General features: G+C 35.0%; 2 protein-coding genes and 1 long non-coding RNA gene across 8 annotated transcripts; 1 reads left to right on the forward strand and 2 right to left on the reverse strand.

The window, feature by feature from the left end:
* Positions 1-6,353: 6,353 nt before the first annotated feature.
* Positions 6,354-9,663, forward strand: LOC117164280 (survival motor neuron protein-like). 6 transcript variants are annotated; one of them, XM_076627198.1, is made up of 6 exons: positions 6,354-6,480; positions 7,599-7,781; positions 7,907-8,021; positions 8,411-8,708; positions 8,828-8,907; positions 8,976-9,663. In XM_076627198.1, the coding sequence occupies exons 1-6, from the start codon at positions 6,451-6,453 to the stop codon at positions 9,032-9,034; spliced, it is 765 nt and encodes a 254-aa protein (XP_076483313.1). In that variant the 5' UTR covers positions 6,354-6,450; the 3' UTR covers positions 9,035-9,663. The 6 variants fall into 6 exon arrangements, with proteins under 6 accessions (XP_076483313.1, XP_076483316.1, XP_076483315.1 ...); XM_076627201.1 differs by lacking the exon at positions 6,354-6,480 and adding an exon at positions 6,703-6,932; XM_076627200.1 differs by lacking the exon at positions 6,354-6,480 and adding an exon at positions 6,703-6,919.
* A 1,274-nt stretch (positions 9,664-10,937) lies between these two features.
* On the reverse strand, positions 10,938-12,964 carry LOC117164278 (uncharacterized). The gene is made up of 5 exons (XM_076627202.1): positions 12,902-12,964; positions 12,288-12,485; positions 11,807-12,095; positions 11,291-11,630; positions 10,938-11,077 (listed from the first exon to the last, which is right to left on the reverse strand). The coding sequence occupies exons 2-4, from the start codon at positions 12,368-12,370 to the stop codon at positions 11,349-11,351; spliced, it is 654 nt and encodes a 217-aa protein (XP_076483317.1). The 5' UTR covers positions 12,371-12,485; positions 12,902-12,964; the 3' UTR covers positions 10,938-11,077; positions 11,291-11,348.
* Positions 12,965-21,416: 8,452 nt separating this feature from the next.
* Positions 21,417-22,678, reverse strand: LOC143304693 (uncharacterized). The gene is made up of 2 exons (XR_013061352.1): positions 22,411-22,678; positions 21,417-22,136 (listed from the first exon to the last, which is right to left on the reverse strand). It is a non-coding gene; the product is annotated as an uncharacterized LOC143304693 (long non-coding RNA).
* Between the last annotated feature and the right edge of the window lie 439 nt (positions 22,679-23,117).

Genomic DNA, 23,117 nt, shown 5'->3' on the forward strand with positions numbered 1-23,117 from the left:
ATATAAATTATATTCTAAACTAAACTACTATTAATGTATGCGCATTCTACATTATTGATTCAAATCGATAATCTAAGATACATACTTAAAACTAGCCTACATTCCGGTAAAGGATAAATAAATAATTGACATTTCATTTCGTATGAATACTACACTGCCAGGAGAAATATGCATATGAATACGTATATATATATATATATATATATATATATATATATATATATATATATATATGTACGTGTGCGCGTATGTTTTATATTATCGAATACTCTATAAAATAAACTACCCAAAACAATAAATAACGCAATCGAAGAATTACAAAACATTAGCCATATTAAAATAACACACAACATAAATATATATATATATATATATATATATATATATATATATTATACGTATATTCACACGAACAATACTTTTGTCACTTTAAAACAATATTAATAAATAAATGTTCTAATTGCGGTAGAATAAGGAAAAACGAGCGGCAGACGGAAAATTACTTCGATATCAAGCAAAACTAAAGACCCGTCACTATAACTTTAATGATGACATTTATGAGCAGCCATGTTAGATTTACACGCTTATGGCGACTGGAATATTAGGGATTAATGGAAGTCAGTCGCGAGAAATAAATCATGAAAACACATTGTTAACACTTTTCTTTAATAAAATCTGTGCGCAACTACAAATGTAAAAAATATATGTCGGAGATGAAAGGAAAGCCGAAGCCTTTCCTTGGAAATTTTGGGAACATCCTCTAGTACCTTAGCCTAGATTTTATTATAGTTGTAATTGCTTAAGATTTGTAATAAGCGAGATTGGGTTCCAGGTGACAATCGGTCGCTGAACGTAGCCACGGTCACGGGATGGATGTTTTATCTAACGGAGGTTTGGAGTGGTTGTATGTGTTTTCCGAGAAATGTGGTTGTGGCGGCATGCGGCCTCGAGAGCGGGCCTAGCCACGTGTGATGTTGCCTCGGAGGTGCCGATGCAATGGGACATACATTGTATTAGTAATCAAAACTCCAGGCAGAAACTGCCTAGCAACGGCGTTTGGAACCTTCTCGATGCTTCCAACGAGTGTGCCTAGCAACGGCGTTTGGAACCTTCTCGATGCTTCCAAACGGGTATAGAAAACAAAATGCAATTGTACAGGGAGAAAAATCTCCACGAGGCTGGCATTCTTGCGCTTGCCTTGGAGAGTGATACATCGAGCATTTTCGACGATCGCATTTGCGTCTAAGTTAGTTTCGCTTAGTAAGGAGTTATCCCGGTGACCGTGGATTCGTTTGAACTCAAACATTGCTAATAGTATTATTTAATTTAATTATTCGTAGATCGTATTATTCATTAGGCTTAGTGTTTGTTAGACTTATTATTAGTTGTACTTATTATTTGTTGAGCTTAGTGATAGACCTGTATATACGTGTAAATAAAATCTCGGCTTTGTGAAACGATGGCTAGTCCACACGAAGAGTCGTCGCGCGCCCAAAATTCGAATCGTGATCCGACATATATATATATCGGAGATGAAAGAACACCGGAGTCTGTAATTGAACAATTGTAGTTATTCAATCCGATTGTAATTGTTCGAGAGTTGTGATAATGAGCTTGGGCTCGAGGCGACAGTCAGTCGCCGAACGTAGCCGCCGTTACGGGATGAACGCTTTGTTTAACAAAGGTATGGAGTAATTCTATAGCTCTCCTTAAAAGAAATATTCGTGGCGACACGCGACAGTAAACATTCCAACGGTTTCTGTCCCGTGGCTCGCCACACGCAGACCCTATTCTTCGAGTAAGATGAATGCCAGATGTCGATGCGTCTCCGCAGTACATGTTCGGCTAGCCCGAGGGCCCGTTATAAATCTTAAGGTTTAGTTAACTAAAGCCCTTCAAACAGACAAACAGTCTTTGTCCCAACTACGGGAAGATAGGGGAGACATATTTTTCAACGAGCGGCGTCTCCCACTAGCAACTTTCCCTCGAGGGCGGCTAGCATCTTTTTCTAACCACCGATATGGAGATTGACCAATTAGCAGCAACGCCAATTTGCCTTACTTTCTGAACGAAGGCTTTTCTCGACGAACCCGATGATCTCGTATCCTTAGACACACCCCATTATAGTTTTCCTCTGTGGCATCATCGGGACGGGAAAGGCATTCTCGCTCGCGATCTCATTGATGAAAGGAGTAACTCTTTACGATCAGTGAATATTACGCGTCCGACTTCGATTTTGTGAGTACGTTCATCTATCATCCCGTCGACCACGGATTCGTTATTGAACCTAGGATCATTGTCATTAGTTTCTCGAGTACCTAACTACCACGGTTACTTGTCCGGTTCTGTAATAATCGTATTTGCACTAGTCAATGTCTTCTCTATTGCATAACGACAACGTGTAACCCAAACGAAGATTCGTTTCACGCCCCTAACCCTAATTCTAATGTAAACCCGACATATATAATAATTCTATATTGAAGAAAATATGAAATTAACATGATACATACATTACTACATAAGTTATATATAAAATATGTATATTATACCCTTGCCTACTGACTGATATGAATTTCTTTCGGTCTCGAATGCGTTAAAAGAGAGCGCAAAGAAGTCGAAATTACTTATTGCAATTAGTAAAACGACCTGAGTGGCAGACAGATACAAGAAAGAAGGAATATTATATTAGCGGAATTTTTATAGCAATTATATAGGGTTTCGATCGCATAATTAATCAGTATCAACTTACCAGTCTTTAACGGAAGGACAAAAAGAAGAGCAGACGGCACACAGACCGCAATCATGATCATTTTCAAGTAGAATCTCAAACTGCCGTACATCTTCGAAAACTTCGTTAGTCGTAAAGGATCAAAGGATGATGTCCGCGCTGCGGAAAATAGATGAGAAGCGGCTATTTCAACAACCACCGTGTAGGTACTGCACTAGCCAGAAGTATCTGCGACAGAAATCAGGATACACTCGTTTTCGCATGGTTGGATCAATTTCGCGTGGGACTAACCTGATTGAACCTAACGCGGGATAATTGCTCAACTCACGACTTTAACCAGCCCGCTTGATTCTCTGTAAATGCTTGAAATTGACGCTTGGATTCTTTCCAGATTAACTAGCTTTGCCCCTCCCACCCTTTATCTATTTTCTTAGATCGACTTAGACTGCCACAACATATTATCTTTCTTCTTTTCTCTTCTTTTCTTTCCTTTTGATCTTTTAAAGCCCTAAATCGCTGGCTATTTTGTATACTATATATTTTGTACACTCAATTACTCTGTAAGTCATAAGTACATATGTTTTACAACGTTATTTGTCATATTTCAGTTAAAATCCAGAAAAGCCAGAAATATATTTTCAGCAGATTTTAACGCTCCCCTGGCAAAGATCTCAAAAACGAGTTGCGGCACAATTTAAGGCGACAAATAGCATCGCGTGTCTCGTTGTGGTAACACACGGTTCGCCAGTTTTTTTTTTTTTTTGATATCGGTGACTGCCATATTCTCTTGAGTTTGTAAATCGTAAAGATTCTTTCCCCAGGGATTGGTCAACTGTGTATGTCCCCATGCGACGTAACTTGCTTAAGGAACAGGAGCCGGTGATATGCAGGCAACGTATAATTGAATATCATTCGCTCTGAAACGCTGAAGTAATGACCAGTGCAGTGGTCCAGTGGTCATATTGAATGCCGCTGGATATATCAGCATTTGGCGACCTAACCCAGAGAAGCAGGAAATATGAAGCCACCGAATACCAATTAACTTCGTAGTTGCACGGTTCACATACCATCATTTCTGAATATGCGAGGACAGTCCTCTTATTGTGCTTTTAATTCTTTTATTTGTTTCATTTTCAGCAAATATACTGGTTTTTTAAATTAAGCTTCTTTTTATACAGAGTTACAGATTATATTAATTTTATATAGAATATATTTAAGAATGATATTTAATTTTTTGCTAGTTAAGTATTGATCGATTAAGTTACTGTACCTTTGTTCCGATAAATGCGTGCCATTTCCTCGAATCTAATATCATAGCAAATGCCAATACCTATTTTGCAGCCCTTCACATCGAATGTCGTTAGGGAGTTACCTGGACTGAGTGAATCACTCTCTCGAAAAGTAATCTTATTAGGAATGTCGATGTCGAATAGATGTACCTAATAACATAAAAATGTAGTCGCTAATTCTATTGCTGCAACTTTTGTAATTTAATATCAAAGTTACCAACTCCTAAACTTTAATTATTTTTTATTTAATAACTGACAGCGTTTTTATCACTTTCTTTTATTAAAAAATCTTATCATTTAATAATGTTTAAAAAGGAGAAAAAATAAGTATTTTCGTATGTGAAAAATTTATACAACAGCAAACACATTACAACAAAAATGGGCGTTTCCCGTATCATAACGTATTTTATAAACCGTAAATTATAGAATTGGTTATAGTATACGTATGTACATATGTATATTCCTAAATTATTCCTAGATAGAGTCACTTTCTTCACCCCAATATTTTCAAATTCAAAGCCATAAAGGAATATATTACTTACCTTTCGGTGTTTTGCTATCAAAGTTCCATCGGGACCCCAAATAGTACAGGTATTGTACAATTTATCGCCCTCTATTTCAGGCATCGTACCACCAACTACATAGATGTTGTTTTCTTTAGCTGCGTTCGATGAAGCAACGCTCGTTTCACCATCAGGAATACTCTCGGCGTATTTTGGAAAGTACTCTGCATTGCAATATTTCAATTAATGAAAAATAACTGTCTTTTGTTCCAACCATAAATTAAATTGAAATGTTTGTCAGTTTTTTATTTTCTAAATTATCAAAATAACTAAGTTTTATATTTCGACTTAATTAAGTATGCAATTACTTAGCTAATAGTATATATAATAAATTGTTTCTACAGGTTCAAAGTGAAAAATGAATATTTAGAAATATTTAATTACGACAATGCTATTTGTGTTAGCATCAGTGGCTTGTTACTCAACGACTTTGCTAGTACTTTTTGAAACATAAAGTTAGTTTTCAATTAACACTTATACTAGAGGCGGAATTATAAATGCAAAATAATTGATAATACTAATTTATAAGTACCTAATTATTAGTATCTTAAAAAATATATTTATACAAAAATCACGATAATCATGAAAATGGGGAAATCCTATATCCTCGACTCAATTCACAATTTATTTTGTATATTAATTAGATTTATGACGGATGAAACGAGAGGGAGAGTTGCGCGTTTCGTCCCGGGACTACCGGTGGACTCGTCAGTAAGGCTATGCCCGGTAGTCCCTGCCTTAGACGTAGAGGGAGTCTCGCTAGGTGCGGTATTTATATCAATCGCTCGTATATTCGACCGCTAGCGAGTTAGACAGACAGACTCGTTGTCGTCGTAGCCCTCTAGTGTTGGCGGGTGGTACCCGCGGATCGCCCGGGAGGTGTTGCGCCGCGTTGATGCCTCGACCTGTCGGCGTCCTGTTGATACCGATCCGCCACAGATTCCGCGCTCATCAGTACGTACTCACTGGCGACATCGAGAAAATGTATCGGCAATTCCTCGTACGACCAGAGGATCGGAAATATCAAAGGATATTATGGCGCAGCGCGAGTGGAGAAACAGAAACATATGAGCTTAACACCGTAATACTCTTATCATAGAAATAGAAGCAGTCCTCAATTCCCGCCCGCTAACTCCTATCTCCACCGATCCAAATGATCTCCTAGCCCTCACTCCCGGACATTTCCTCATTGGCGATTCATTAATGTGCTTACGTGATCGAGATTTCAGAGACATTCCATCGAACCGACTCTCCAAATGGCAGCATATCCAACAGCTTAAACAACATTTTTGGAACCGCTGGCATAAGGAGTATTTGAACGAGCTAACCAACCGCAATAAATGGAGCAAGGGTGGACACAGCATCCAAAAGGGCACAATCGTCATCCTCAGAGAGGACAACGTTCCCTCCATGCATTGGCCTCTGGGCCGAGTTATCAAGGTTCATCCAGGTGCCGATGGTGTTGTCACGTAAAATAACAAAATAAAAAAGGAATTTGAGGTAAAAAAATAAAAAAAGAAAACTTTATTTTTTTTCTAACATCAATACACTTTACAATCTACGTCCGAACTCCAGGCGTGACTTTCTAAGACTGACTCTTATGATTTTACTTTCGATCGGATCCGATTACTTTCTTTTGTCATCCCTCAACATCCCCACCGTCCATGCATTTGCTAGGCGTCCGCGATCGTTGCCACTTGCTCTTTCTTCTAGAACCTTCGGTGGAAGGACCGTTGGGATGTTGATGGTTCATTCATGATGGTTCAGCGATATACATTGTCGCCGAGTGCCGCCACATCTTTATCTCTATCGTCAGTCCGTCGGATTTGAAGTATGCCGGTCGTGACATGCTCTTCGGGCCACACGTTTTATGATACAAGACCAGCAAAATGATCAATGTGTAATTTTACATATCTTACATTTTTTTCCAAATGAAATATTGTTTTTATTAAACGTTTAAAACCTCAGGCAACATTTATTTCATCTGATTTCAGTTTTACAAATATATATCTATAATACATATCTGTATAAATTACGGTCTGGTTTTATCAAACAGGGACCGACACTCGCTAGGGAAAACTGCCCAAAAATTGAATGGTAAAAACCAATATGAAAGACAACAAATTTCTCGTTCTGCGGAACAAATAGAAATGAGCAGAGTATCTTTATCTTTATCTGAGACATTCAAAGCGTATCACGCATACGCTAAACCTGAAGAAAACTTTCTTGTCTTCCATGTTCATTTTTCCCTTTCCATTTCCGAACGGTTTCTTCTATATTTATTTATATGTTCGTGATTGATGCTATTGACAACATACAACTAAGGGGAAATACGAATAGTAATAGATAGATGTATAATTCATTATGCAATTTTATAGAATTAAATCTTATTTATCTTCAGATATAAAAACTATATTTACCAGCTGAAACACTAACGCATATGCAGTATAATATAATCTACTTAACAATCTCGTTTTAGTTATAATATGTGATTAATTCTTTTGCTATTTCGCTATAAACAGTTTCTTGTGCATACAATATTTTTTTATAGTATTCTAATATATTGTTAGATATTGTAAAGAAAGTAAAATACAGTTATTGAAGTTTGGGAACATTCAATGCTAACCTTGCTTCAAAAAATAATCTTTCGAATGAATGGGGAATAGATTTTTAGTATTATAGTTGGTATAATGTCATCATTGTTTACAATGTGTTAGAGTTAAAGAAATGAGACAAATTAATATTTCAGAAGCAAATTCAATATTTAAATGATGTTATTTTAAAATGGCAGATGATATGAATGTTCTTTTTATACGAGGAAATGGAAACGTATGTATGGTAATGGAAACGTAATGGTTTTAACATTATTTTAGTACAAGATTTTAGCATAATAGTAATTAACAGTATCCACTACCTTTTAGTCAATTTTTGAAAAATGACATATATGATAATTTGCAATAGTTTGATAATAAAATACTTGTATCAATATTAATAACGTATAATTTGCTATCTCAAAAGGATACAGACACAGCCAATGATAATGTTTGGGATGATAGTGCATTAATAGAAGCATATGATAAAGCAATAAATTTAGCAAAAGAAGAAGTTATCAAGCGAATGGGAATGGATGTTGGAAATTCTCAACCGAAAGAAGACCTACAAAATCTTAAGCAGCCTAAACACGCAAGTAAATTACACAAGGTTGTGATTTTGATAGAATATTACAAATTTGATACAGAATATTATTAAATATATTGATTAAGAAGCAAATTATTTTATTTTGCTATTTACTTATATTTATTTGTATACACATCTTTTCTCTATAGAAATGGATCATAGGAGCACCTTATCGTGCAATATATTCAGAGGATGGAGAAATTTATGAAGCTATAATATCAAAAATTTACGAAAACAATGGCACGTGTGTTGTAAAATTTGTAGGTAATACCTTTAGCATGATGGTTATGTCAATTAAGAAATGTACTAAAAATACATATATATATATGAAGTAAAGGCTTTCGCATAGTCTATCACAGTGTCATTCAGCAGGTCCTTAACTGGGCAGGAGTACCTGTCAATGTCTATGGGGAGACCCGTGGGATATAGGGTCATGAACCATAAACATGCATGTTACTTATTGTTCATTATTAGCTGCTTGGAATATAATTCTCCTCATTAGACGAGTGATTATTACTACATATATCAAGGCAAACATTTATACATATACATTTATGCATGGGAAATTCTAATACATTGCCTGTAAGGACAGTAACTGAATGGCATTCAGTAATTCTATTAAATGACAAAAATTTTTTTTACTCTGTGTTTAGGCTATGGTAATACAGAGAAAGTCGAGTTGAGTTCTCTTTTAGAATCAGAAGGTTTGCAAAGTCAAATAGCACAACGAAAGAAAGCTTTGGAAGAGAAATTCAATGAAGAGAACGATGAGACTTGTGAGACTAATTTTTCTACAAATATAAATTCGAAAAAATATAATGTAGAAAAAATGGATTGTGACTCTGAAGAAGCAAATGCTTATAAACATCACTTCATACCGGGACCATCTTTCAATTCGATGACTGATATAATGCCACCTGCACCTCCTTTACCACCACAATTAATGGCCAAGTAAGTACAATTTAAAAATTCTAATGGAATGCTGAATACTTCTAATATTAATAAGTAATTTGGAATAAGTTTAACATTTTATTTGGAAAAAAATACGAAATTTTAATAAAATGTACTAGATTACCAGATAATGATACAGACGCACTTTCAAGTATGTTGATGTCATGGTATATTAGTGGTTATATGGTATATTACACAGGTAATTATTTCATATAAGTATTTTATTGTATATTAAATTTTCAATGGACTATGTTATTTCTTTTGTAGGTTATTATCATGGTTTGAAACAAGCAAGAAACAATCAAGAGAACAGGAAGAACTGTTGATTATATCAATTTTTTCAATAACAATATAACAATAATATAAGATATAATAAAATATAAAACTCATTGTATTTATTTACTTCAATTATTTGAAATAAAGAACAGCTTTATTTTCATATAAGACTTTAAGACTTTTTTAAAAATAATTACTAAGATAAGAAAACATAAAAAACATATTTTTGATAAAATACACTCACATATATATGTCGGGTTATCATTAGCATTTAAGGCGCGTAATGATCCTTCGTTTGAATTAGCCATTGTTTTACGAAACAGAGAATATATTTACGCGAATAAACAAGATTTTACAAAATATTATGAATAATGAGTTTAATAAATAATAAGATTAACAAACGATAAGTTTAACTAATAATTAGATTAAAGATTAATAAGTTTAACGAACAATAAGAGGAACGAATAATATGTCTTACGAATAATGAATTTAACGTATAATGAGATTAACGATTGATAGGTTTCACGAATAATGAATTTAATTAACGCTATTAACAATGTTCCGGGGTTCAAACGAATCCACGGTCAACGGGATAACTCTTTACTATGTGTAGAATAATTTTAAACACAAAATACAATTGCTGAGACACTCGGTAAATTGCTCGATGTATCACTTTCCAAGGCGATCACACGAATGAATATCTGATGAAAATCTCTTTCGCTATACGACTGCATTTGTTTGTTATATGCTCGCTGGAAACATCGAGAAGGTTCCAATCGTTGTTGCTAGGCAATTTCTGTCAAAAGTTTGTTGTATACTCTTTGGAAACATCGAGAAAGATTCAAACGCCGTTACTAGGCAGTTTCTGTCTGGAGATTGATTCCTAATACAACGTGTGTCCCATTATATCGACATCTCTAAAGTACAATTCTATGTGATTTCTAGGGAGAACAATACAACCGATCCACACCTTCGTCAGGCAAAACGTTTATCCCGTGACCGTGGCTACGTTCGGCGACCAGTTGTCACCTCGAACCCACTTTCGCTTTCACAAATATCAAACAATTACAAATGACAATTGCTTAATTACAGTTACGATAAAATCTAGGCTAAAGCATTAGAAGGCTTCCTCAAAATTGCAAAGGGAAGGCTCCGGTTTTCCTTTCATCTCCGACATATATAATACAAGGATATAATACAACCGAATATTTTAAACTTAGCCTATAGCGCGTGCGCGCACACACACGCACACACATGACACACATGACACACATGCGCGCACACACATGCGCGCATACACACATGCACACACATGCGAATGATTTCTCGAACGATAATCCATTTATTTATATTTTTCAATATCTGTCCTTACGATTGCGTATTTATTTGTTCCACGTATCATATTTATCTATTTGCATAACTGTAGGTGACATTTTTTTAAACAATTTTGCTAATATTTCATAACTTTTTAATTCATATTTCAAAGTGGTAACAGGTGTTTCTTTCTTTTCAAGTCTCCTCCATATCGGGCTTATTTCTAGTAACCACGCTTGCTTACAAAGCAATTTTATATCTGCACAAGAATATCTTTCAGTACATTTTACTATGTGGTTTACAATGTCTGTATTTTCTAATAAGTGGTTGCTAAGGTATAATTTGAATATACCAAGTCGAGCAACTTCATTGGGTAATGATACGTATATTTGCTTTTCGAGACGCCTGAGTAAAGCTGCATCAATGTCCCTAATAACATATTTACAATAAATATTATCGTTCTATTATACTAATAATAATGAAGGAATACTTCAAACAACACAATAACATATTTGGAATTTGGAGAAATATTACGATATTTTCTACTTAGAAGACATTGAAATAACGTGATATACGTACCAAGGGGAATTAGTTGTAGCCAGAAGAACTACATTAGAATTCTCATTAGACACTAATCCATCCAATCTAGAAAGAAGTTCTGATCTGAATCTCTTTGCAGGTTCAGACAATATACAGTCTCCTTTATTTGTGGCGATCCAGTCAATCTCGTCGATAAAAATAATTGTAGGCGAATGACTATAGGCAAGTTCAAATAAAACCTGTTCAGTTTAACAAATGTATTATTCATTAAATATTATATTCGAAACTCCTTAAATTCATTGCCTCATCACGAATATGATATCATTTCGTTTTCCAAACAACTATTCTATTTATATATAAATGACGAAAAATAAAATCAAATCTTTTTATACCTAGAATCTCTCCTTCATAGACAAAGGAACAAAGAAACTTACAGAGACAAAGCAACTTACACGTATATACTTCTCGGAATCGCCTCTCCATTTGCTGACCAATGAGCTGGCAGTTATGTTAAAAAAGGTGCAATGGCATTCTGTCGCGACTGCCTTCGCTAACATCGTTTTCCCTGTTTTGTATATTTCTTGTAAACACGTACAGAAATGAAAAGAATGCGAGTATCTTTCCTGTACCAGGTGGGCCGTACAGCAAAATACCTTTCCAGGGGGAAAACGGGCCATCAAAAAAGATAGGATACTTAAGGGCATACACAACGGCCTCCTTAACAGCGGTTTTACATTCTTCTAGGCCTATAACGTCATCCCAATGTACATTTAATTTGTTTACTATGATCTCCTGTGACGATACAAAGATAAAATGGCGTCTTCTTTATATTAAGTAAGTGTTACGTAATTTGGTATTTGGAGCGTTACTGAAATCACGTCATCGTCGATATACGTTGAACGGTTTATCGACAGGAATTTTATCGTTTAAAAGCTTTGCGATACGTATATTAATCGAAAATAACTTACGCATGAGATGTCCTCAGCAATCTTTCGTAATTCCGGATTATCTGAATAAAGCTTTTCAATGCATTTCAATATCTTCGATTGCATGGATTGTTCCATTGGGACGTTAAATAGCTCTTCTGATGAACGTCCATCACTCTCATTGGGAAATATCGACGTCACTGTCATTCCGAGATTAATATGATTCGTATTGTCATCAGTTATCTTCTGCTGTAGATTCGTCTCTTTCACAGGCTCACTTCTCGCATGTTTACTAATAGATTTGGCTTTTGTCTCAATACTTCTACAAACACTGGATCATATTGTAATACGATACGTTGAATACGATACGTTGAATACGATACGTTGAATACGATACGTTGAATACGATACGTTGAATACGATACGTTGAATACGATACGTTGAATACGATACGTTGAATACGATACGTTGAATACGATACGTTGAGTACCGTTTAATATCGTTAAATAATTTAAATTCTTACGTTTTGCTTGCATTTGTCACTTCCCTCGTCATTTCCCTTCCAGTTATTTTCTTACACAATATGGGATATTTTTGAAATTTCATCTTGTAATAATTTTCATACTCTGCAACGATAATTTCCAAATCGATGTTGTCGCAGACCCGATGTTCGGGAGATAGACGAGCTTCCCGGAATAATACATCGCTAATGTCTATATACCTAAAGAAATGTAGTTTTTAATTAATTATAGTTTTTAATCGATTAAAAATATTTTTCGCAATGACTGAACACTATAAGATAACCATCAAACAACTGTTTTATCTCTAGGTAATACAGGCAAAAGAATGTATTTACTATATAAATCCTCGAAGATAATTTCTTGTCTTCTGCTCTTTAATTTCCAATTTTTAGATGGATAAGAATAATTTGAATTTATATTTCATATATTTGTTTATAACTAGTTAATCTACATTATCGATTGAGTTATTCTTAACTACTGAATTACCGATGTCGAATTTTCAAATTTGGTTTCGCCTTCTCTTTCCACGATGTCCACTGATTTCTATTTCGATTGGTCACTGACACTATTCAAGAGAATTGGAACTAGGAATATATTTTAATTATAATATACTCACCCATTGTGTTCCAAATAATAACATACAAGGTATAATATGTTCCGATGACGTTCCGAAATACGACTCTCCTCCTAATATAATTATTTTTTCATTACAATAATATAAGTTTTTTCATGTAATTTTTTGTTACATTTGCGAATTCAACGAGTTACACATGATTTTTCATGAAACACGAACGTTAAAAATATTTGATACAGCCTAATTATAAAAATTGTTAGAAGCAAAAGTCATAGATACTATGTGCGAGTATCGCATGAAACGAACAGCTATTAAGAGAACTGCAGCAATATTACAAATCAAATAACAAAACACACTCGTCTGTGACGTGGAAATTCTAAAATCTAAAATCTAAAATCTAGAATATTCCTTACCTTTTTTCGCAGATTATAAAATATCTTATTCATACTACCTTGCATCGATAAATCACCGTTCATAGTGACACTTTCAAATCGCCTATCGTTTCTCAATGGATACGAGAATTTCCGTTTATTACTTTAAAAACAACCCGTCCATTACGTTTCTCTTAAAAAATTCTTTCAACTCCGTTGAAAACCGAGCATCAAACAAGAGACAAACGATTTGTTGCCATGGAAATGTTTGGTTCACACATAAGCAACGCACAAATATAATGATAGAATAGCTGAGTGTGTGTACTGTATAGTAAGATGGATGCAACATGGAAATAGAAAGAGAACACCATGTATAGATACTTCCTGTCCTTGTTTAATCAGGCATGCACACTAGTGGACACTGACGCTGCTCGTATACCCTGTTACATATTTCCTGTACAAGTGCGCGTCATTAGACAAGGACGGAACATCCTCTCTCTACTTCTCTATCGCGTTTTTAGTTCGCTCACGCGCTCTGTACTTATATCTATTACATTTCCACCATAAGCAGCGGCCGTGCAGTGACTTACAAAAGTTCCGAACGGTTCCATCCTGGGCGGACGGTTAATTGCGTTCGGTACTTCGAGGCAGGAAGGTGAGTACAGAATCGCTCCTCTTAGTACTCTTATTAGAAGTGTTATCATCGAATATAAGTTTTTTCAATAAATTCTTATCGTTTTACAATCTTTCTAGAATACAATGACGTCACCAATCGATCATTTTCGCGAATTTATTGTAAATTAATTGGGGGAATATCTGGAGTTCTTTATCGGTTTCGACTGTAAAATCAGCAACTATTCGCATTTTTCATTCATAATTGTGACGTTTTCGACTCTTCCGTTGCCAAGACCCTCTTGAGAGATTTTTGGCACGTTCCATCACCCTTGTTAAACGAGTGCACATTGGTGGATATATTGATTTTAAAAACCAATACGTGAACGAGGTTTATTATCTCACTGGGACAAAGAAATCCGTTTTATTCGTGAATTTTCCGTGTTCCTTCTTAATTTTCGTGAGTGTCTGGCGCGGAGCATTATTTGAATGAACTTTTCATCGTTCAGATTATATTTCGTTTAAAAAGATTGAAATTGATGTCGAGAAGAAATGAAACAAGGTGCTCGGGCATTCCATCGTTTCCCGGGGAAAGAGAAATATGAAAAAAACGGTCGTTCTTCCTTCTGCCATTTTCGTCCATTACCAAAATGGTATGACCCAAATGTCCCGGGTCGTGAATCAATCAAGCGAATTTTGAATAATTTTTGAATAATATTCAGTTAATAATTTGTGAAACAAATTAATTTCATTTTATCGTTGGAAACAAATTAGTTGGATTTTTCTTTCTTTAGCAGTTTTCGCCGGAGTTGACCTGACGTGCTACTTCAGTTTCCATCTTCGCTTCTCGAAACTTCCAACGTCCTTGGTGTTGGAGTCTCCTTGCCCAGGTGAGTACATAGCTTCTAGATACTCGTCGCTGTTCATCCTTACGAGCCTCTCGAGCTTTAGTTGTCAATTGTTATCGTTAAAGGAAGAGAAGCTCGCGACAGATGTTATCGAACAAATCGTTTATTCTCGAAAAGTTCGAACTTGTTCGTTGCGTTTGAATATATATGGACGGACTCCATTTTTCATGACATCTTCATGATTTGTCATGTCGTGAGTATAGCTTCTGACTACCATATGTTTGTGATTTATGTGAAATTTGACCACTATACCGTGATAGAAAAATATTCCCAATGAATTATAAATATTTTACATTGTGAATTATAAATATTTGTTACAAATTATATCGTACTTGAGGTGAAAATGAACCATATATCTGCTTATGGAATACGAGGTAGTAAATCATTCGAAACATAATAACGATTAATTAAGCACATATACAATAACGTTTACGAATGAATATTGCGAATTATTGTATGGCTTTAATGCGGTATTTAATGTTTTGATTGCAGTCTTTGAAATGGTATCATAGGTGTTGATATAATATCGCGCGAAAAAGGAAAGACCAGTGGTTAATATTGCAGGTGCACCAGTGCGTTGCGCTCGTCGAGGGTGGTTTTGACGCTGGTGCCGAGAAAAGGCGCAGAACGTGTTCGATCGACCCGCGAACGTAGCCTGTGCTCATACTGCGACAGAGTTCGTTTCAGTTAGGCTCAGTCGCTGTTTGTCCGTCGACAGCGTATAGTCGCGTCGGCCTACGATTCCTTTTTTCTTCTTGTTTCTTGCGAACTCTCTCGCAACAGCCGTTCTATACGTACGCCGCCAGTATATCGCGTGATCATCGTTCCCGTTGCTTCCCTTACCCTCTCACGTCCTTCGAAGAAGACCTCCCTTTGGTTTTTCCTTGTTTGGAGGGAATTCATCGCTCGGACACATGGACTGCGAAGCACGAGGGTTGATCGAGGCATCAGCGTGATGTACTTTTCAGGTTTCATATTTTCTCTATGAGACTTTCTAAGGAGAATTTGGAAGATATACATTTTTAGGAAATAAAGGTTTTTATGGAGTCATCGATAGGTTAGAATTTAATTAACTCTCTTATAACAGGTATTCCAATTTTTTAATATATAAATTTAGTTTCCTCTATGGTGTTAGAGAACATAATGCGGGCATTTTATGATATAACGAATATATTCGTATATATTTTAGTTTATTCATTCGTCAAATTTCCCTAGTAGGCCGGCCTGCAGCTCACATGCAGCACTTAGTAAAAATTTGTTTTGTTAGAGGTTGGCCATTCTTCTTGCTATAAAAATATCGTGAAGTCATATTATATGATAAAGCACCTTCTGAAAGCTAGATGCTCGATAACGAGCCTAATGATTCTCGGTAGTTTGTAATGTCAAGCTTTGAATTGGCGAGATCGCTCTGCTGTCAAACCGCCGTCCAGCGACGACCACATTCTTTAACCACGTTCAAGGGGTATATCACGCTACAGAAACCATCAAAGGGTTTGCAAGTTAGTTGCCTTTTAGAAGTGGGGCAGTTGGTTGTTACATGTAATTCGTAGTTGCTGGCTGTTCTCCTTAGTCGCCATACATCATAGAGACGACAGTTATAGTCGCCAGTTGTCCTTGCTAATGGTTGCTTGTTGTCGCTAGTTAGTTCTCGTTATCGTTATGTATTCCATCAATCACGCGAAATTTAACGTATGGGAATTTATTCTTCTTTATTCTTTCTGTAGGGAGATTTTTTAAGACAAGGAAAATATAGAATATTTTAAGACGACAGTAAGGTTTGAATTTAAGTAACTGTTTTATGATACAACAAAGTGGAAAAACGATTTAATTTTATAAAGTTTAAGGTAATTTTTTAAAAAACTTCGAATTTAAAAGATTCAAATAGATATCTTAAACATAATTAAACCCTCCATATCGTAAGAAATTAAATGAAATTGCGCAAGAAAGTTAATACATTTAATGTATTATTTTAAACATTTATTTAAAAACATTTATTTAAAATTTAAGTGCAGGCGTTGACGCGCGCGCGCCATTCGAAGCATTTGTCAGTTCGTTACATCTGCGGTAAAAGTTGTAACTACGAAGAAGCTTAACATATGGTGCGTCTCAAGATGACAGTAAAAAGTATTAAGAGATTTTTCGAGATTTTTTCTTTTAAGTTTCCAAGTACTTTTTCTATTTAACTTCTTTTTTTTTGCATTTTCTCACAATATTCGATGAATAGAGACGAAATATGACAGTTCTTAGTTCGGGGATTTATTGGTTCGAAAGTTACTTCAAAAGTGTTTCTGGAGTTCCTGCGGTTAATACTTTTAAACTACTGAGTACGACTTATTCCGTATGGCTGGACAAATCTTTGTTGATACTGTAAGCGTAACTGGTCCGGATATTGTCTTGTGGAGATAGAAAAATACACGAAGTATTGATTGAACTACATATTTTTTTAATTCTTTTTTAATTCTTTTAGTTCTTCATATATTGATAATAGAACGATATTCCGCTACTTTGAGCACAATATAGTAATGTTTAAATAAATAATAAAATTTACGCATTTCGTCTTCATGCGTCGATAAGAAAATGCAAAAAAAGTTAAAGAAAGATGATGCGCAGACGCGAAGTTTAGTCAGCAATAATATTTAAAACCTCTAAAATATATTGTACACATTTATTTGCAAATAAGCTCAATGAAATTAAACTGTAACTGTGTTTCCAATAATGTCTTCGATGTATTGCTCGCCATTATGTCGGATTAACAACTCTAAGTGATCGACCTTAATCACTAAATGGCGGCCGTGATTCAGTGGTATAGCTTTACATATGACGGACATCGCAGGCGCTTATAAGACGTCTATTGTGAAACGTTTCCAATAGCACCGTTTATGTGATGGTGAAATCTGAATATATATATATCGCTGAAATATATATCGCTTATCACTTGAGTCTGACACGATCGTTTTTAAATAGAATCACAATTTTTTATTCTTTACAAAATCAGTCTATAAAGATTATGTGCAAATAAAATAGATAAATAGATAAATGGTTGTACAAACTTATAAAACAGATATTACAAGTATATCTAAATAAATGATATATTTATAAATTGTAATATTTGATCTAAAGTTTAAATAAATAAAAGAGATACTCGTGACTTACAATAAAAGTATCTTTTTTTCAATTTTTAAACAAAGCAAAAGTGGATAACAATTTTTCAAAATGTAAAAATCAACACAATGGTTGGTTTCTTTAATTAATCAATAACGTTTAAAGTTAATTAATGTCCAGAGTGGTTTGTACATTTTGTATTTCGCCGTATTTCAACGTTCGATGTGTAAATAAAACTTGATGCCTGAAATATCGAAAAAATAATTAAATCCGATCGTTCCGTCAAATTTGCAAATTGTATACTCGTGTAAAATCGAGTGCGCTTGTGTATGCTGATACAAAAAGTGGTAGTATATTTTTCTTTTTTCGATTATCGTTATCACTTTTTGTGTGGAAAAATTAATTCCGTGAAATGGAAGTGCAATCAATACGGCTTATCACGAAATAATAGCACAACGACGGTACATATTGGTATTGACGTCAGCTTCACAAAATTTCTCGAGTATCTCGGTCGACTATTTGGGTTAAGAATTCATTTTCAAGGTCCTACAAGCACGAGTATCTTATGGATATGAAATTTTCAGTGTACATTTTAATAACCATATTTCATATTGCATGCTGCGGTCCAAGAAAAATTCGCAGTTAATATTCTGCTAATCCCTGCTGCTTTTAAAGACCATAAGTAAGGTCCGTAAGGTCGTCCGTAAAGTTTAAAAGATTTCGAGTAGATTTGTATTACGTATTTTATCTTCTAATTTTTAAAGAGAGGGTCGTGTTTAATTAATTGAAAATGACGAAACTGTAATGGGACATTATTATCAAATATTAAACGTGGTTCCATTGGGTACTTTTATGGTCTTTGCGAGATATATATGCATTATACGTTGCTATTAGCAACGCGTAGCGATGAACGATGGAGAGCAGTACCTTCGTTATCTCGTCTCGGTTGTGTACATATCAGTAATGCACAGTACTCGTACTAAATATCTTACAAATTCCATACAGATTTTCAGATTAGTTTCGAATAATACCAACACGACCATGATAGTCACAGTACAGTATTAAATAGTGCCACTATGCATAATACACTCCTAAAATGTTTCTACAAATATATTTGTCCGAATATTTTTGTCAGCTACTATATCCTAACCACGATTTATTAAACAATATATAGATTTAAAAAAGAATATATAACGACATTACTTGTTTAGGCTAGATTGGTTTAACTTGTATAGTTTTAATAACTGTGTAAGATCAAACAAGAACTTATCGTTAGTTTGGCGAGATTTGATTACACGAAGCAACATAATTGCTTTGAAACTCAGGACAGAAAACAATGTCAACCGGTAGACGCGTTTGTCTGGTGAACGTGTAACGCGTGAATAATAGATAGCGACAATCACGCGAACGCTAGTTACAGCTGACTTGGCTTACATTGTAGCATTCAAACTAGAGTATACGAGCCGTAAGCGCTATTGAAAGTTCAAAGGCCGACTAGTGAGCTTCATCCTATCTCATTTTTTAATCAGGCGATGGATCGACGAATCGTATTGATTTCGAGGATTATTATAGTTCTGTGGGAATTTTAAAGCGTGGTTTGTCTAATCTTGTCTCGTTAGCTACAGACTCTTTGGCGAGCAGTCTGAAACTTGATCCAGTTTCGAGAAAATGAAAAATTCGTTTCTTCTCTTTGCTTCCCTGTTCCTTCTTTCCTCCTTTTTCCCTTTTTACATCGCTTTGTTTTACATCGCAATTTACATTTATTTGTAAAGTTTGAATCTCCTCGATATTGAAGATGTTGAAGCTGCAAGTATGTATTTCATTTTAATCCATTCGAGACCGAGATTTAATTGTAAGACGATACCTAGGTGTCGGTACGATCTGAATGTTTAGTTGGAATGATTCTGTGTTTTACTCTCTCCAGGGTATCCTTTTCATACTTTGATTTTAAATCGATGACAATCTTAAATAGTATGCCTCATATTTTTAAAATATAAAATTATATACTATGTTATTCTATAATGTATTATGTACATATATTATGTAATGTATTATGTATATATATATATATATATATATATATATATATATATATAATAATTCTATATTGAAGAAAATATGAAATTAACATGATATATACGTTACTACATATGTAATTTCGACCAATTGCGGGGAGACGTAATCGCGAGGAGAGACGTCAACGGGGGTCGTAAATCCCCGTTACGACTGTAGCAGTCGACACCACGAATTGATCGATCCCCTGATTTCCGTTGAGATAATAAGGGGTGATTGAGTTTGTATAACCCTGTGATTCACAGAGTTATAAATTATATATGTCCAACACTTAGACTACACTGATGCCGAAATAAATAGTTAACAACTTGTCGCACGACGATGCGATAGATATGTGCGCTAGAGCAGGGCTCTTATACTGGAAATTAGTGTATTAATGGACTTAGCACTATGATGTATTTAGGAGAGAAGATGTATGTTCGACCACACCGAGAACCGACAAAGATTTGCGGGAAGTATGCGACTCTCGCGCTATGTGCAGACTGCCGCGTTAGGCGTTAGTTTTTAGACTGACTGTCGCTCTTTTTTTAATACGGAAGAAAAGTTCGGCGTGGGTGTGCCCCTGTGCCTAAAGAACGCGGATTCGTTGTTCCCAATTTCGTTAGGAAAAGTGAGGGTAACGAACCGAGGTGTCGATTGATCATGACCTGCATTACTGCTCGAAGGGATGAGTAGGGAGTCTCCTACCATCGTGGTGGATAGATGACTGTGTGCGTGAGAAAACCTAGCTTGTTCTATTACAGGGCTATTCGGATTTTCCTCATGGGTGCATACCCGCTTTCTCCGTGTTTTAAGTGCGACTAATAAACCCAAGGACCTCTCTAAAAAACCAGATGTGCGTCGAAAATACTTTTAGGCTTAAGAAATTCTTCAGGACAAACGGATTGACGACACATGGCGAAACAATACAGGAAAGTGAAAGTTATGGTGGGCCCTTAGGTTTATTGAGGGTCGAAGTGACGTTACGCAGGTCGGTTGTTGTCCGGTCGCGCGGGCTGGCGTGCAGATGTTTTAGGCGGCGTAACAACATAAGTTATATATAAAATATGTATATTATACCCTTGCCTACTGACTGATATGAATTTCTTTCGGTCTCGAATGCGTTAAAAGAGAGCGCAAAGAAGTCGAAATTACTTATTGTAATTAGTAAAACGACCTGAGAGGCAGACAGATACAAGAAAGAAGGAATATTATATTAGCGGCATTATCATGTTTTTGCTCTCTTTAAGTCTTTCATCGAGACAGACAATCTACAGGTATTAATCGACCAATTTCTCCAAGCTGATAACTTCGAATTGATGTTTATATATAAGAAGTGTTATGTGTTAATCTGTCTAAATGTTTAAAAGGTGTTATAAATTAAATGTTGTTAAACGATACGTAATTGCCTTTTGATCGCAAATTTTACTATCAAGGGGTCTTTTATGTATGCGTAATCATTGTGAATTATAACAATTTATGTGATCGATATTAAAGGTGTTTAAAAGCATGTGTGTTTTTCTATATTATTATTTTCCTATATTATTATCCTATATTATTATAGCATTCCTATATTATTATAATATCCAATTACATGTTGATACACAAGATATACAGATTATTATTTATAACGTTTTGGTTTTCTTAATTGAGTCATTCATTTAGTACAAATGATAAGAAATTAGTAATAATTCACAAAAAAAGGATATGGTAGTAGAAATATTATAAAAAAACATTTTCTGTTTTAGTGTAGAGTTACTCCTTCTTACAGACAGTGTCGTACAAATCTGTACGTCTCTGAGAAAATGTAGGTATCTGAGCCCTTACTTCCTCAACAACTTTTACATCTGATAGAAAAAAGAAACATACGAAGTAATAAGTAATGCTTACTAATAAATTCAACAAATACAGAGGAAGATGGCTAAATCGATAAATTAACGAGACTACAAATTAATTACATCATGGATCTCTCGCTTTTAATTTTAAGCTGTAAATTACCGATATCGGTGACTGCCATATTCTCTTGAGTTTCCAAATCGTAAAGAATCTTTCCCCAGGGATTGGTCAACTGTGTATGTCCCCATGCGACGTAACTTGCTTAAGGAACACGAGCCGGTGATATGCAGGCAACGTATAATTGATTATCATTCGCTCTGAAACGCTGAAGTAATGACCAGTGCAGTGGTCCAGTGGTCATATTGAATGCCGCTGGATATATCAGCATTTGGCAACCTAACCCGGAGAAGCAGGAAATATGAAGCCACCGAATACCAATTAACTTCGTAGTTGCACGGTTCACATTCCATCATTTCTGAATATGCGAGGACAGTCCTCTTATTGTGCTTTTAATTCTTTTATTTGTTTCATTTTCAGCAAATATACTGGTTTTTTAAATTAAGCTTCTTTTTATACAGAGTTACAGATTATATTAATTTTATATAGAATATATTTAAGAAAGATATTTAATTTTTTGCTAGTTAAGTATTGATCGATTAAGTTACTGTACCTTTGTTCCGATAAATGCGTGCCATTTCCTCGAATCTAATATCATAGCAAATGCCAATACCTATTTTGCAGCCCTCCACATCGAACGTCGTTAGGGAGTTACCAGGACTGAGTGAATCACTCTCTCGAAAAGTAATCTTATTAGGAATGTCGATGTCGAATAGATGTACCTAATAACATAAAAATGTAGTCGCTAATTCTATTGCTGCAACTTTTGTAATTTAATATCAAAGTTACCAACTCCTAAACTTCAATTACTTTTTATTTAATAACTGACAGCGTTTTTATCACTTTCTTTTATTAAAAAATCTTATCATTTAATAATGTTTAAAAAGGAGAAAAAATAAGTATAATAATATTTTAAGTATGTGAAAAATTTATACAACAACAAACACATTACAACAAAAATGGGCGTTTCCCGTATCATAACGTATTTTATAAACCGTAAATTATAGAATTGGTTATAGTATACGTATGTACATATGTATATTCCTAAATTATTCCTAGATAGAGTCACTTTCTTCACCCCAATATTTTCAAATTCAAAGCCATAAAGGAATATATTACTTACCTTTCGGTGTCTTGCTATCAAAGTTCCATCGGGACCCCAAATAGTACAGGTATTGTACAATTTATCGCCCTCTATTTCAGGCATCGTACCACCAACTACATAGATGTTGTTTTCTTTAGCTGCGTTCGATGAAGCAA

This window comes from Bombus vancouverensis, unplaced genomic scaffold (assembly GCF_051014615.1).
Source record: "Bombus vancouverensis nearcticus unplaced genomic scaffold, iyBomVanc1_principal scaffold0048, whole genome shotgun sequence".
Taxonomy (NCBI): domain Eukaryota; kingdom Metazoa; phylum Arthropoda; class Insecta; order Hymenoptera; family Apidae; genus Bombus; species Bombus vancouverensis.

Coding starts and splice junctions, on each gene's coding strand:
- LOC117164280 (XM_076627196.1), top strand. CDS start 7,365: ATGGCAGATGATATGAATGTTCTTTTTATACGAGGAAATGGAAACGTA. Junction 8,022..8,410: donor GTGTGTTGTAAAATTTGTAG/GTAATACCTTTA, acceptor CTCTGTGTTTAG/GCTATGGTAATACAGAGAAA. Junction 8,709..8,827: donor CCACCACAATTAATGGCCAA/GTAAGTACAATT, acceptor AAAATGTACTAG/ATTACCAGATAATGATACAG.
- LOC117164278 (XM_076627202.1), bottom strand. CDS start 12,370: ATGAAATTTCAAAAATATCCCATATTGTGTAAGAAAATAACTGGAAGG. Junction 12,096..12,287: donor GTGACAAATGCAAGCAAAAC/GTAAGAATTTAA, acceptor AATATGATCCAG/TGTTTGTAGAAGTATTGAGA. Junction 11,631..11,806: donor TTGCTGAGGACATCTCATGC/GTAAGTTATTTT, acceptor GTATCGTCACAG/GAGATCATAGTAAACAAATT.